General features: G+C 40.4%; 1 protein-coding gene across 1 annotated transcript in view; it reads left to right on the top strand.

Annotated features, from left to right (window-relative positions):
- mad1l1 (mitotic arrest deficient 1 like 1) overlaps positions 1 to 2215 on the top strand; it is a 75180-nt gene extending 72965 nt beyond the window's left edge. The window contains exon 18 of the mRNA XM_037764924.1: positions 878 to 2215. Within this exon, the coding sequence (XP_037620852.1) occupies positions 878 to 1027 (150 nt within the window). The 3' untranslated portion in view covers positions 1028 to 2215. The remainder of the gene's footprint in view (positions 1 to 877) is intronic.
- Positions 2216 to 15996: the final 13781 nt, after the last annotated feature.

Below are 15996 nucleotides of genomic sequence, written 5' to 3'. Positions count from 1 at the left end.
ATGTTCACCTGCCCGACATACAAAGAGCTGCAGTGTGGCTGGTTGTACTAATAACAAGATCAAAATCCAAGTCTCCAAACAAACAATGCAAAATCTACTTTAATTACAATGGCTGCCAACGCGTTTTTGCCCCCCTGAATGCGCACGCACGCAGTAATGTTTGTATAATTGTAATGGAAATTCTTTCAGTATTCCAAGATGAGTCCTAATGAACGTTGAAATCAAGATCCCAAACAGATGAAATGTCTCACCCGGTTAATAGTTGATTTGTTGGACTGAATCAGGTCCTTTGGATCCCAGTAGAGACGGTCCAGAGTCGCTGGGGATCGGTCCTGTCGTCTCTAAACTTGTAAAGGTACAGGCAGGAGGTTTCTCCTGGATGATCAGTCACCGATCTCCCGTCGTCTCAGGACAATCTTCCACGGGATCCTGCCGACAACGCCAAATTGTAATGGAAATTCTTTCAGTATTCCAAGATGAGTCCTAATGAACGTTGAAATCAAGATCCCAAACAGATGAAATGTCTTTGTTGTATTTTATTCTTGCAAGAAGAGGCACTGGTTATACAGAGTTGCACAAAGTCTGCAGAAGAGTGCACCCCAGGAGATTATTACAATGTGACTATATAGAAATCTACAACAGGGACTGTGAGAAAAGGAGTTGTTTTGCACAGATAAGGAGTTGTTTTACTCAGACAGTGTCCCAGTAAAAGTCAACACTCAGTACTTTCCCACTACATGAGACGAAGAGCACACAGACAGTAACTTTCCACTGTTGCATAAAGAGACATCATTACATACAATGTAATTTTCCATTACATACCAGAAAGCCGTCTATAGTGTGTTGTCATTCGCTGACTGTGTGTTTGTGTTTGCAGGGCTCCAATGGAAGCATGCAGCTCATGGAGACCGAGTTCTCCAAAACACTGGGGGAGATGGTGGCCCTTCACCTGCATCACCAGAAGAGCATCCCGGCATTCCTCTCGGCCGTGACCCTCGACCTCTTCAGCCGACAAACCACCATCTGAAGTTACTCGACACCCACTCAGTCACAGGGGTGTAATAGATTTAAGAAGGATTAGTTTGGTTTTAATTTCCTGTGGTTTTCACTCTCTTTCTTGCCTTTTTTTTTTTTTCTCCATCTCATTCGATATTCACCGAGTGTTCTCTCAACAGCTCTGACATTTGTAGTCGGCGCCGTGTTGTGGAGGAGGAACACCTTGTTTGATGGAATACTTCAATCTTGTATTCAAAAAGACTAAGAAAGCAACCTGGTATCCCTATTTGTACGCTGAATATTTCATCAATGAAACTGTGAGAGATACATTTTTCTTTAACAGGACAAAGTTGTCATGAAAATGACACACTAAAGCCTCTGATAGTTGGATTTGGAGTTTTTTTTTGTCACAGTGGGGGTTTGAAGTACGCTTCCCACCAAGTTAAATACACACCGTGTGGAGAAACGTTTATGTGGTTCTCTGGATCTGCAGTAGATGCATTTTGCGTGGTCTTTACCGAGGCGGAGTCTTTCTTGACTCTCTTTATTCTGCCTTCTGAGTCCTCTCTCTTGGGACCTCTTGTAAAAAGGTTTCACACCGATGTTCTGTGGTTACAACTCGTCCAAGTCAATCCAGATTGAATACAAGATCTGTGGATTCTATTTTTTTTTTTTTTCATTCGCGTTTCGGGATGTATCAAAATTTGCAATTAGGTTTCATCAGAATCTAATTTAGTCATGCCATACATATGATTTTTGTTGTTGTTAATTATTTTACTTCATGATTACCGGTATGTGCTTGAATTAAAGATCTAATTGAAGTCTAAACTCAAATTTTCTGTTAGTCTAATATTAGATGAAAATAGAGAGATAAAAATCAACCTTGCCTCTCACCATATTCAAAATATGGACTATGGTTTGAAAAAAGTCAAGATTAGATCTGTAATAGCTCGGCTTGCGGTGTTACCGGTGTTACACTGTGTCCAGGCATACACAGATTACATTACTTGCCCACCGCCCCACCCTCATTTAGATTTTTTAAAAATAGAAATAAGCCCATTTAGTTCGGTTTTGCGTTATCAGCGCCCATGTTCATCAAATTTAAAAACTTTTTTTTTTTTTTTTTTTATCTATACATAGTTGGACAATGGACGCTACGATTATAAAGTGAAAGTGTCTACTGCGTACGGAGTCTCAGCACAGAGTAGCAGGAGTCAGATTTCACTCACTTGTAACGGGGACGCAAGAGAGTTGACAGACGATGGCAAAGGATTTGAGCCTATTTGGCAATATTTCAGATTTAAACGCCTTTTTAAAAATGCAAATGCTTTACAGTAACTTTACTGCAACAATAAACCACATGTCAGCTTGTCACTCGTGTGAGGCAGTGAAGGCTCAGCGAATGAACGAAAACACTCTAGTTTAAGAACGTAATGTTAGTTTAGGGTTAGATTACGTGGGCTGCGTTTGAATTGATTCAGACGTGTTAGTTCTCATTCTTTTAACCTTTTGTTTTTCAGCTTATTTTAGCTTTATTCAGCTTTCAGCCTTATCACAGAAAACCAGTTTTGTTTTTTTTATCACAGTGGTTTATTCCGTATACATATTTCTCCTCTCATGCTTCATACACATTGGTGTGTCATAGAGTCAGGATTGGAAAACACACACATGCAGATAAACAGGGATGCTCTGTTGTTTGAAATGTAAACATTTTATGAAACTTAATAAAAATCCATTTATTTTTGATTACTGCTGTGACCTTTATAACACAGAAAGAAATGAATTTGATTCGAATGATCTATGAATTCCTCTTGTTTTGAATTTAGTTACTGTTCATGCCCGTGTGCGTCGGCGCGAGTACGTACACAACATAAGAGGAGGGAAATTTCCAGGCAGCAATAAAGAGAAATGGCAGAAATAAACATGGGGTGAAGAGGAAGCAAGGGAGCAATCCAATAAAAGTGAGAAACAAAAGGAAGTGAGCTGAGAATAAAGCCACTTATCACAGCGACAATATCACAACTCCAGCTGGTGCCGCCATATGTCTCATGAGAAAACATATTCTCCTGTACGGTACATGCCACATACTGTCCTTGTTTTTTTTCTGTTTTTCGCACACTCATTCATTTTCAAAACGCAGCACATCTTCTGCACACCCTGCAGCTCTCACCTAGAGGTCATATGTTTTCTTATAAGCTGTGCGATACATAGAGTACTGTAGCAAACAACGCTCTCATTCAGGCTGTGTGTGATGTTCTCTGGCTTTATCACCATCCAATAAAATGACTGTACCTCCTTACTGTTTTAAATTTGAAATGTAATCAGTAAAGCATATGTGAGACTGACTTTTGACTTGACTGGAAAGCATATTAATTTTGCAGCAACACATAACTGCACTATACTTCTGTACCTCTGACTGGGATCACGGCGTACCATCTCCAGAGGCTGTGAGAAACTGGAAGATTTAACGACCATTCTCAGCTTCTTGTTGTTGCGTGACCCTGTGTGCTATGTTGCCAGGTGTAATGGCTCTGTCAGGTCAGTCTCAGGTGAGCAGCTACACTAAAGGCCTTTGTACTAAAGTCTGTATTTTTTGTACAACATTTTTGCACGTCTAAAAGCAAATTCGACCTCTTGTTGTGTCGGTCACACATCCACTCCGAAACTTTCGTTTGTCATTAAAGTTTTCGCAACAGATTTTCTGCGTTTTTTTGCCGCATCCTTCAGAGTTGTTTGACCACTCGGAGCCATCATAAGTGCAACCGTCATTATCCAAAATGCCATCTGATAAGCTGATTCACTTCGTTCATTCGTCTCCCTGCACAAAGCACTTAACGACAAATCAAATAATACAGAGATGCAAATTTAAAGATGGACTGTGGCAGGTGATCGCAGAACAGCTTGGATTCAGGGATGGTTGCAAAACAAAGGATGTAGGAAGTGATTGTGCTCTAGGTAGCTAAACGATAACTTCTTGCAGTAACACTAAATAATAACCATCAATAATAAAGGGTTAATTGATAATTAAGTTTTTCTGTTAACAAATCATGAAATTATAATTAATAATGTTATACTAATTATTGCTATGCTAATGCTATAGTTTATATTATTTTAACAGATAATTGTTGCACACATAACATTTTATATAATTATATTATTATGTGTATTTGTTAATGATTAATAAATTGTTTGTAAAACATCTATAAACATTATTTGGATGACTATTATAAAGTTGCAACTGATGGTTCTAAGACCTTATTAAATGGTTAATAAATACTTTATAAAGCATCTATGAACATTATTTCAATAGATGGTTAATAGTTTGTCAATGATTAATGATTGCTTTCTGGTCCATATATCGATGTAATGTTTATAGATGTTTTATAAACAACTTCTTAAAGGTTTACAAATCATTTGGTAATCGGATGACTAATTAAAAAAATGCATACGAAAAAGACAGACTTTGTGTGCAAAGGCTGCAAGTGTAATTCAGAGTCTTTTATAGAACGGTGTGTTCATGAAAGAGCAAAGTCAGCTGGGACTCCTGGGAGGAGACTCGCTTGAAGGCAACCCTCTGGTGTCCGGACCTGCAGCCATGGGCCTCGTTCAGAGGCCCGATTTTGAAAAAAATATCTAATTGCAATTATTTTTATATTGCAATTGCAATATGATTTGCTATATTAGAGGGAATGATAATTTTTACATCATTATTCTTTCATTGAAAAACATATTAAAATGATTATGGTGTGATTTTTTTGCAGGGATCTGTACCAAACAAAGATGTTTTTTTAAGTCTGTGGAATATGATGTGTAGGCCAGGACGTCTCTACAGCAACAATATTTAATTTAAAATGATATTTTGACACAAAATTTGCCTTTAATAAATATTGCACTTCCTGCGATTTGAAAATTGCAGTAGGCCATACTGCGATTTTGATAAAACTTTGATTAATTGTGCAGACCGCGTCCATACTGACATTAGCACCGTGTTAAGATGCCACTCTGCAGTAGAACGCAGGTAGGCTTCAGCAAAAAAGAAATGCGAGGCTTTACGGTAAAAAAGACGTTTAAACTGGCTCAAATGTTGCTGCTTTGCAACGTCATCTGCCAAGATGCTGCGTTGGCCAATCAAATACATGCTTGTTAACATTACTTTTAGAATCTGAACGCTGTATTTCTGCTGTTTACTTTGCGATCATTGCAACGAAAAGTAAAATGACTGCCACCGCAATCATTTTCCAAAGCAGTAAAATCCACATTATTTTATAAGCCACTATGCCGTGTTTTAGCATGAACCTTCAAGCTCATGATCCTCACCAGTACCTGAAGCACAGCTCCACTAACAGCCGCTTGTATTTCTATAATGCAGAACTGTTTTCTGTCTGAACGCCCACTAAGTGTGATTCAATGACCTCTATCTGCCGGCGCTAGGATAGTATGGTCCCCCTGGGATCGGAGCTTGTAGGCGAGTGTCTGGTGGCTGAGCCTTTACTGGGGATGCTCAATATTGGATGCTTGACGATATTATCAATATGCTGATAATTTCTGACTCATTTTGGCCGATGCCGATATACGCACATATTTTTTTCCACCTAATTGCGGAGAACATCAAGTCTCTCCTGTAGTGGAATTAACATATTACTGTGCCTTAACTGTCATGGTGATGGCAGACATGAAATACAATGCTTTTCCAAATGTACACATTCACCGGGCAAAATAAGAAAACTACTTCAGCTTAGGTCACATGTAAAGCAGGGCTCCAGACATTTTACATTGGTTGCACTGGTGTGTCTAATTTTTTAAATATATATTATGTACTGTATATTATATTTTATGTTAATTATTACCCCTCTGCTTCAGTTTGCCATTGCCTGGCGCTGAAACGCTGACGGGAGGTGGGCTGCTCTGACGGCCACGCCGTTGCGGAACAGGACGTGTCTCTTGGAGATATTGTGTTTGCACTCTTTGCAATAAATGTATTACATAATGTTGACCGTTTTCAGGTTTAGGCATCTTACCGGGGACCGGGGAAACAAGTGGTGGAGCGGTTCTCTCCGCAGATGATGTCGGGTCTGGGCTGGGCCTTTTAGGGGCTGGGGACAGGTGTAACGGACACTGCAGCAAAAACACAATCAATAAAACATTTTGAATTAAGGTTGTGATGTCACTCGAGGAGGAGAAGGCTACAGGGAGTGGTTTCACACATGCCTTTTTTTCTTTTTTGGATGCAGTTAGGGGAGAAAAATAACGCTACACACAAAGAGACAGACTTGTTAAATGTCAGGTGCACCGGTGCGACTAATGAAAATGTTTAGTCGCACTTGACAGATTTTGGTCTTATCTCTGGAGTCCTGTAAAATATGTCATATTTATGTTCATGTAACATATCAGAGGAAATGTTAATTTATGGCCCATGCCGATGTTTACATTTTTAAGCCTTCATCTGCCGATACCAATGACGTGCCGATATTGTGCATTCCTAGCATGTACCCACTGAGTAACATAGGGTAACCACCCATACAGTTGTACACAGTGTACAGGTCCACAGTTCGATGCCAGTTGGGTGGCAGGCACCTTTTTATGCTGACCCTTTGTGACAAATTCTGGCTCTTTGGATGTGGAACGTCACTTCTTTGTCACCACTAGAGCTTGGGGAAGGTGGAGCATCACCAACTAGATATAGTTAAGATCAACTCTACGTATAACACCGGTTCTGGAACCAAACTCCCAGATACAGATTGAGGCTGGACTCTTTCTCTTTTTTGGAGTTGTCGCCAGAAGATTGTTGGTGTCTGTCTTGGTGGCAACCCAATAGCTCAGTGCCGGACGCTAGCGTTGAAGAAAGCTGTCGAGCTGAAGAACAAGGTTTTTCATGCTTAGTAATTTTTGACAAGTATCAGGAAGCCAAGCACTCCAAGTACCTTTATGTACTCGAAACGATCAAAACGTTGAGTGTGGAACGCTGGGCACTTCTCATCCTCAACGGTCGCCATCTTTACAACGTAGCTGAAGGGGAGAGACCACCAACCTATTTCAAACTTGTCCAAATGGCGGGCGAGGAAGCTGCAGCGGTTGCAACTGAAATCGCACCGAACTATACAAATTTAAGTAATACATGTGTTTTTTTCACTAAGTACCACTATACTGTAGTCGGATAGAATCCATTATTGGGTTAATTGATCTGTTTGAATTGAATTACTGCCGATACGGCGTGATGTCCGTGGCTGACTATCACTCACGGATCTACCGATCTTCCGGTGAGTGCATAGCAGCCATGTGCGATTTGAGACAACACTACCCTGTCAAAATTCACACACTACGCAAGTAAGTACATAGCGTACTACATGGAAGTGTACTAACGGATTTTTCTGAATTGAGACACGGCTCAAGTCTCTTGTGGTCTTCTGAGAAACAACTCAGATGTGGGAAGCGTTTGAGGAGGTCAGGAAATGAGACTTATCTGACAAACTGTTAGATAACCTCGAGAGATATTTTTGGATGGTGGAGGAACTCCAGCACCAGCAACTCCCTCTGTGGAGGAGGCAAATGTGGAATCCTGCTTTTTAGTTTTATTCTTTTTTAACCCAGCCAGACCGTCGGGACTCCTTAGTGTATTACTGTGCTTACACGATGGCTTCTAGCTGCAGCCCAAAAGAAGAGCTGTGTTTAAATCGTCATTCATTTTTTAAACCGAGGGTGATTTTATTCAAATTCGCATTTGGACTCAACTTGACAGCATTTATAACGTAATGAACTGTAGCAAGTCTGGCATAGTCCTAATAAATCCAGATATTTGCGTGGCAATACTGTATTGATACGTGGACGTCAAGTAGTCGAGTATCAATCTTTTATTATATAAACTATTAACCTCTTAACAATCCGACGGCCACTATTCTGTCTGTCAGAGGTTGTAGCGAGCTCAGTCTTGTGAGATGTCTCATGATGATTGTAATGAAGTTTAAGTGATAATTGTATCGTATCGTGGGGCCTCTGGTGATTCCCATCCATTACCTCCGGAGGTCCCCGGATTTAAGGAACCCCACTTTGAGAGTCACTGATATAGATTACAGCAAAAGAAGCAAGTCTGTAGTGATGCTCTTGATATTCTTCTATATTATTATGTAATATTCTGTTCTTTGAGTTCAGCCTACAGAGAAGAAATATTACGACCGTCTCCATTCGGCTTTCATCCACTTTATTTCCATTTCTGTCTTTCACTACCTGTGCAACCTTAGTTTTCTTCCTTCCCCTCGTCCTCTCTGCTCTTCCCGCTTCTTTCCACTCTTTTATTCATTCCTTTATCTTTATTTCATCAGCTCATCATCTCTCAGTCGAAAACAATTAGTACACCCGCTGATATCTCATTAACTATAAATGAAGATGTGGTAGACTGAGGTTGAAAATGCCAAAGCTGAGCTTTATAAACTCCATAGCATACATCAGATTTCACACACCAATCGTCATCCAGCGGTAAACAATCATTTGAAAGGTTTTTAAAATTCGCAGCAGAAATCATTTCAGGGCAGCACTAAATCTTTAAAAGCAATTCACATGCATGTTTAATTTATTAAAAAGTATAGGAGTGGCATTTCAAACTTTAGCATTTTTTTTTCACCACAGAGAAATATTGATAAGTGAGACCTGCTGCGAAGAGGCATCACCACTACAGAGACGAGTCTCAGCTGGAAACTAGAGAGCCTATGGGACAGAACGAGAGGAGAGACAGGACCTGTCACGTCTTTCTTTCATCTCTAATCCCTCTTTTCTTTCAATCTATACCTTCTTCGCTAAAATCTTCATCTGCCTGTTTCCATTTGCGCAGGAAGCCCCGTATATCTTCCTCTCTGAAGTGAGTCCCACCTTTTCCTCCATGCAGTTTCCCGTTCTCTCCATCTCTAAAGTCCCAACAGAGAGAGACGGAGCAGCTGTCATGCTTTAGATCAAATCCTTGGGTTCCCCTTAGAGCAGAATCAGCATGATACTGTACTCGGTGGGAACGGTGTGTGTGTGAGAGAGAGTGCATGTGTACATACAGTAATATGTGGTGGGATGGCAGTGGAGCTTCTTTGCTACGGTATATGGCCGGTTTTTCACACCTTAATTCAGTCCAACATTTCCCTGAAATTGCGCTAGGGATTGTAGCGGATGCTCATCTTTTAAAGGGCTATGCCTATTTATTGCCATGTGGGTCTTATATTCACAGTTTTGGTCATAATTTCTAGCTGTAAAAACAAAGAGTTAATTGCTGAGATCTTGAAATGCAACCAAATTGCTAAAAAGAAGTCCAGCAGGGCAGGAAACCTGAGCCGTCAGATGTTATAAAGGTTTTAAACAATTAGTGATTATTACAGACACATCCTCGCAAAACTTATTTAGAAGGGAAACCAAAGATGAACCATAAAATCATTGCCCAAACTGTCTGATGGAAACATCCATCACAGTTTACAGACGACCTCCTGGTTCAACTTTCACCTACTGTACCTCCAGTAGTTGTGCACCACAGTATATAAAGATGGATGACATGACAGCTCCCCAAAAGTGAAGCCAAAACATCTGGATCGCCCCCTGGTGGCTGGCTGCAGTATAGGTCATAAACCCCGCCCCCTCCATGTTAGTGGATGGGACATGGACCAAACTAAAGAGTCAAAGTACACGTTAAATAAATTTATTTTTTAGGTAGTTCTTGTCACGCTGATGTATGTTCAAGTGTTCATTTTTCTGATTAATTTGGTTTTATTATTACCAACATTTACTACACATAAGTAAAGCGAGCGTTCAGTTTTAGCTCTAAATCAAGCAGTTTATTTAATCTGACTGGAATTGTCCTTTAAAGTGAAGTGTTAAAGTATGCTACCGTATCATTGTGTATGGCTTAACTGTGCTTAAAAGTGATTCCCAACCTTTTTGGATTGGGACCCTTCAAAATGAAGCTGTGTCTACTTTGTTGTCACAGGTTATGGCCTTAGCATAGATATGAGTTGTGAGTCAAAATGTGATTTGTTCTCCCAAAATTGTCTTATTTTAAGTAGGTGATTATATCCATTATTTCAGGCAGAATCTGTAAATATACATAAGCTTGTCTAACAGCTATATATAATTTTCTGTCTCATTCCTTTAATCATTTCATGACCCCACAGATTTATCATGAGAACCTCTAACTTAGAATATAATACATATCTTAGCTCATTCACTGACTACATTTTGTGTTCACTTTACATTTTTGCTGAATATTTTCCAAAGCAAACCCTTTATTGAATAACTTTCCAGACTGATTTCCTACCTTCAGGCATCCATTGTGCTCGAGCGTTCCTCAGTTTGCAATACAGTGAGCTCGCAGAGACATACAACTTGAAATCGGTAATCCATTACATTGAACACTTTTTGTTGATTTGTGCTGTTGTCATTTTTTAGTGCAGCTCTGAGCAAAGACTTCGTTGAAAACTCGACTGCAACAAAGTTCTGACATCTAACATTTAATAGTCGACCAATGAAAAGCATCACAATGACGAGCTACAATGTGTTGTCAGAAACAACAGCAGGCAAACACAACGTGTAAAGCATAATATGATTTTTTTTTGTTGTTGTTTCTTGCATGAACTAAGTCGTTGTTCTGTGGCCGACCCTGAAATGTCAATTGTCAGTGTGAGCTTGAAAGCACCGACGGGGAGAGCTTTCAACCACCCTGTGCTCCTTCCTCATGACAAAAACAGAACTGACAAAACCCCCAAAGGAAATGAACTGTTTGTTGTGATGGATTACCAAACTCAACCACATTTCAACTCTCGGCAGCTTGATTTCCACACTTTTCTGGCATGAAATTATTATTATCAGAGGCTCCCTGGAAGGTGGGAAATCAGTATTTCAGTAATGTTCAGCAGCATTGTGATGTAGATGGTTTTCAATACAAGGTAAAATCTTAAAGTACAAGTGTGTAGAGAGAGGACAGGAAGCAACAAGGAGTGCTCTAGGTTTTATTGGAATTTTTCCACAATATATTTGCATAAACAAAAGAAAATCAAAGTAAACTGAAAGATGCTGTCCAGCTTAAGATGGTTGTTTGTTTACATTGGTGGAGAGTAACTAAGTACATTTACGCAACTACTGTACTTAACTACAATTTTGAGGTACTTGTATTTTACTAGAGTATTTCCATTCTTTGCTACTTTTACTCCACTACATCTCAAAGGGAAATATTGTACTTTTTACTCCTCTACATTTATTTAAAAGCTTTAGTTACTTTATATATTCCAATCATTATTTATTATGTATGATAAATGAGCTCCTCCTTAACCAGTTGCAATATTAACCGTCATCCTATCAACCCCAATTTTACCATTTTACTGTATCAAGCCAAAGCGTGTCATAGACCAACCGGTCCACCAGAGGAAAGCATCTCAGTGTCACATTTTGCCTCGCCGAGGCATGAATATTACACGCCTGAATGAAGGTGCAGAACCAGCAGGGGGCAACAAAACCACTCACTTAGGTTTAGACAACACAACCACTTAGTCGTGTTAAGGGAAAACGTCATGGTTGGGCTTAAAACAAGTACGTAAACTAAGTAAAACACGTATGCAAACAACGTAACGTCAGTACGGAAAACATGTGACAACCGTCACTAATGTAATTTGCAAAACAAAACACCGATCTCGAACACCGGTCTGCCGCTTGAAAGTGCTGCGTTTGTTTGACTGGGGTTCCCCAGAACCTCAATACATTGGTCTTTTTAAAAAGCACTGATTAAAACAGAAACGGAAAACAATGAAATTAAGTCATTAAGAACAAATCGATTGACCAAGTCATGAAAAAGTGGATTGAATAAAGCACCTGTGAGATACAGGTGTATGTTTGACAAAAAGTATACCTCTGGGGACTGCGGGGATCGAGCCCCCAGGGAAAGCGCCGGGCTTTGAAGCAAATTCAACTTCCCAGTATGAACACTTGAATAGCCTTTATTTAAATCATTAGGTCTTAAAAGTTGTAAAATGCACTAATAGATGAATCCAGAGTTATGTGAATGAGACTCAGACTGATGCTGGATCGAGGGTTGGGAGGCGGAGTTAAAGGAAATACCACTGCGCCTGCTCTATAGGCCCCATCGCAGCAGAAGATTGCTGGAAGATCGCTGGAAGATCCAGGTACTTTATCACTCAGCAGTCGAGCCATTTTGGCTTCATGCGCCACTGAGCAACTCTCATAGGAATGAACGGGAGCCCACTTCATGACGGGGGACCCCAGTTGGTAGGATGAGGGTGAATGTGATTAACACATTAATGCATCCACAATTATAATCCAATAATATATATAATAATGAACTAGTTCATACCGCACAATGAGTCCTTCTACTTTTGGTACTTTAAGTGAAATTGATGCTATTACTTTTGTACTTTTACTTCAGTAAACTTTTGAATGCAAGACTTTTACTTATTTTACACTGTAGTATTACTACTTTTACTTAAGAAAAGATCTGAACAGTTCTTCCACCACTGTTTGTTTATGAGCCAAAACATGTAAATATCCTGATAGATCCTTAAAAAATGCACTTAAAAAACAAAAAAATAAAATGGGGCCTCATTTGAAATTTGGGGTATTTTCAGCTGATAGCAGGAGATAACTCACGATCATCCTCTGGCATAACAATGAGCCAAGGCTAATGGTGCGATAATGCACTCAGAATTGGTGCCGGACCAAGAGAACAAACTTGGACGGAGCTGTTAACGGGGCAAAGTTTGTACCTCTGATGATGGACCTCCGCAGAGCAGCTTCATTAACACATCTCTCTCCATTCATTATAACATTTTGGAGCTGTTGCAGCGTTTAGCGTCTGGCAAGTGTAATTCTCAACAGCCGCTGCCTCTAATCCTCACTCCCATCCAGTATACATGGCTGTTCAGAGAGCCAGTGGAGACGTTCAGGCAGGTCTCCAGGCAGACTCCAATATGGCTTCCAGAGCTGGAGAGTGACAGTTTGGCTAATTAGAGCACTTTTAATTTGCACTGCCTTGATCTTTCGTCTTAGCCTCCTTCAGTCTGGCAGCGCGTGTGCATGTGCAGGAATGCATGCTGGTGTGCGTTTGAATATTTTCAGCAAGTTTCAGTGTCACCTTGTGTGGTAATTTAGAAAGGTGAGATAGTTGGAGGAAGGCTAAATATCTGTCATTTAGCCTTCTTCGCACTTTGTCCATCCTCTACTTCTCATTCTCTGCTCATTCATTTGTCTTTTTAAGTGTAATTTAGTTCATAGCTCTCATCTCGTCGCTTGTTTTTCTGCATCCGGCCCCAGATTTCTCCTCACTCTCTCTTAATGGAAGCATCCGACTTTCAGGGTCAGTAATCTCCAGTACTCCAGCGCTAGTTGTCCTTGTTTTGAAACTAAATGCACTTAGTCTTGTTTTTAAAAATAATTTAGACTGGAAATGTTATTGCTCCGCTTCGAGATGATATCTCCTGGATGATTGGCCCTCATAAGATATTTAAACAGGAGCCGGTTAGATACGTTCACCCAGTCAGAGAGAAGATAAGCATTGTAACCGCTGACCTAATAACTCATAAGTCATGTTGTTCGCCTCTCAGCCAGCCTCGACCTTTCCACAGCGTTCTCTCGCTTACACTGTACATTATTAATGCTGCTTGGCCTATCGTTCCTGTGTGTGTCTGTGTGTGTGTGTGTGTGTGTTGCAGTGAGACGTAGGGCCCTCCCTTTAGAGGGTTTAATTTAAAGGGATAGTTCGGGTGTTTTGAAGTGGGGTTATATGAGGTACTTATCCATAGTCTGGGTATTAAATATTAAATAAAATATTCTAAATATAGGGTACACTTAACGCTAGGACCGCCAGGCTCTTTAGGGGTCATATTTTCTCCAAATCCCATACCTTAGAGCGTCTGTATCCTTTTTTCACGCTGATGGGCCTTTAACAGCTCATCAGTCTCCATCTCTTTAGCGCATGTGACGAGTCAGGCTGTGCCACTGTGCCAGTGTTTCCATCTCTATAGTGCAGCAATGACATCACAAACCAAACACAGCCAGAGAGCTTATCTAACAGTTAAAACCTACAAAAAAGTGGCATACTCTTAGCAGTGTAAAATGTGCTACTTTCAATTGATATCTATTTTTAGAAAATATATTTTCACACTGCCACCCGATGCAGTAATAGTCCATGGCAAAGCAAAAGTACTGTATGTGTAACAAAATGTTGTTTTTGAAAGGCTAGATGCCAACAATTAACAATACAATACAATATAGTAAGCAATGTTTCTGCAAGTTATTAATAATAATATTTGGATGATTTGGTAAAGCCCTAATTATCCATGCGTATAGCGCACACACTGGACACAGCTTTTATAGTTAGACAAAAAGCGTGATTATTTTTGCTTTTATTTCTGATATTTTGCAGATATAATATGATGAACACTCTGGGCCTACATACCTTAGTGTGATTATAAGTGATTATAAGCTCATGTGAGTGAATATTTGCGTGCAAATTAATTTCTATGACCCATCCATTGTCTCAATGCGCTTCTACGGACACCTTAAACGAATCAATGCACAAGTAGAGAAATGGAAGTGAGGAAAGCAAGCCAACGAGTAAAGTCTACATACTTGCTAACTGGCTGTCGGTTGTAGTCTTTGCGGTGTGTTCAAATGCAAATTGTCAGCCAAGACAAAGGCGACATCAGGCGACGCAGCAGTCGGTTTGGTGTGTCTGGACCTTTAATCGGCACTACTTCTGGCAATCAAAGGACGGTTTTGTCATGGAATAAAAACACCAAAAAGCCATCATTTTTGTTTTCTAAATGTTGTTTAATCAATATGACAATATAGGCCTGTACAGAATAGGTATTTAGGAAAAGTCAGGGCAGTAGAGAAACATATCATATACAATGATGGAATAATTAACATTTTGGAACCACAGTGGTAAATGGCGTAGGCTATGGTGGTCCTAGTGTTACAACAGATATTGATATTTTTTAGTTGATCCTTTCTTTTAGGTGGCTAAAATATGTTTTGCTTCCGCCCCCGTCCACCGCAGTACACTGCTTTGCTCTTGTTCTGGTACTCGTCCGTTTCTCCCAACTGGGATCATGACGATCGTTATCTACTGTAGTTAATACACTGACTATGGATAAGTACCTCATACAACCCCACTTCAAAACACCAAAACTATCTCTTTAATATGTAGTAATAGAGTGATGAGAATTTTTCCCATTATGACTCTTATCATCATGCTCTATCAAGCCGTCTCCTTTTACAGACTGGCCCACATTAGGCCCTGATCTCTGAGAGAGCCGACGAGCCCAATTCACATTTTTAAAAGGTTATTTCACAAAGACAACCCCCAAGGCTCTGAGAGAAATCAAAACACCGAAAATGAGCAAAGAGCCCTGTCGTTCTGTGCTCTTTTATCTTCCTTAGCCTCTTATTCTTAATTCTGTTTCCTACTTTTTTTTTTTTTCTTCTCTTTCTGTCCTCATATCTCTCCTAGCCTCCATCGCTGCCGGAGGTGTCACTGTAAATGCCATGTGGAGAATGAAGGAGGGGGAGTTATTGTTTGTGCCTGGGGAGGCCTCTTTTTGTACTCGTGGACAGCTATAGAGTGATGGGAGGGAGACAGGCAACACATAAAAAGACAGATATTTTGGTCACTGCAGCTCCGGCTGTGACGGGCCTGACAACTACTTGTGTTCCAAACTCTGACGGCGGGGCAAGCTGGAGGCTGCGTCTCCCGCTCTGCGTCAGACTGCTTTGATAAGACCGCATCTAGAAAGGGCAGCCCTCAACCACAGCGCTTCAGAACTAGCCTTAATGTAGGTTCTCTCCTCCACGGTGAGCAGCAGTAATACCAGGAGTTGTTTGGCTGCCCTTTTCAACCGCCCCACCGGGTACAGGCCTGAAATCTCTCATTCTGCTGGCCCGGGAGTGCTCTTTAATAACCTGCTCCGCGTCATGTGCATTTCTGTAAATATCACTTGTAATTCTTAAAAGTTCAACAACAGAATCAGA

The sequence above is a fragment of the Sebastes umbrosus genome, chromosome 3 (genome assembly GCF_015220745.1).
Source record: "Sebastes umbrosus isolate fSebUmb1 chromosome 3, fSebUmb1.pri, whole genome shotgun sequence".
NCBI classification, from domain to species: domain Eukaryota; kingdom Metazoa; phylum Chordata; class Actinopteri; order Perciformes; family Sebastidae; genus Sebastes; species Sebastes umbrosus.
Note: the sequence above shows the minus strand (reverse complement) of the source record. Positions and strands in the feature narration are given on the sequence as shown.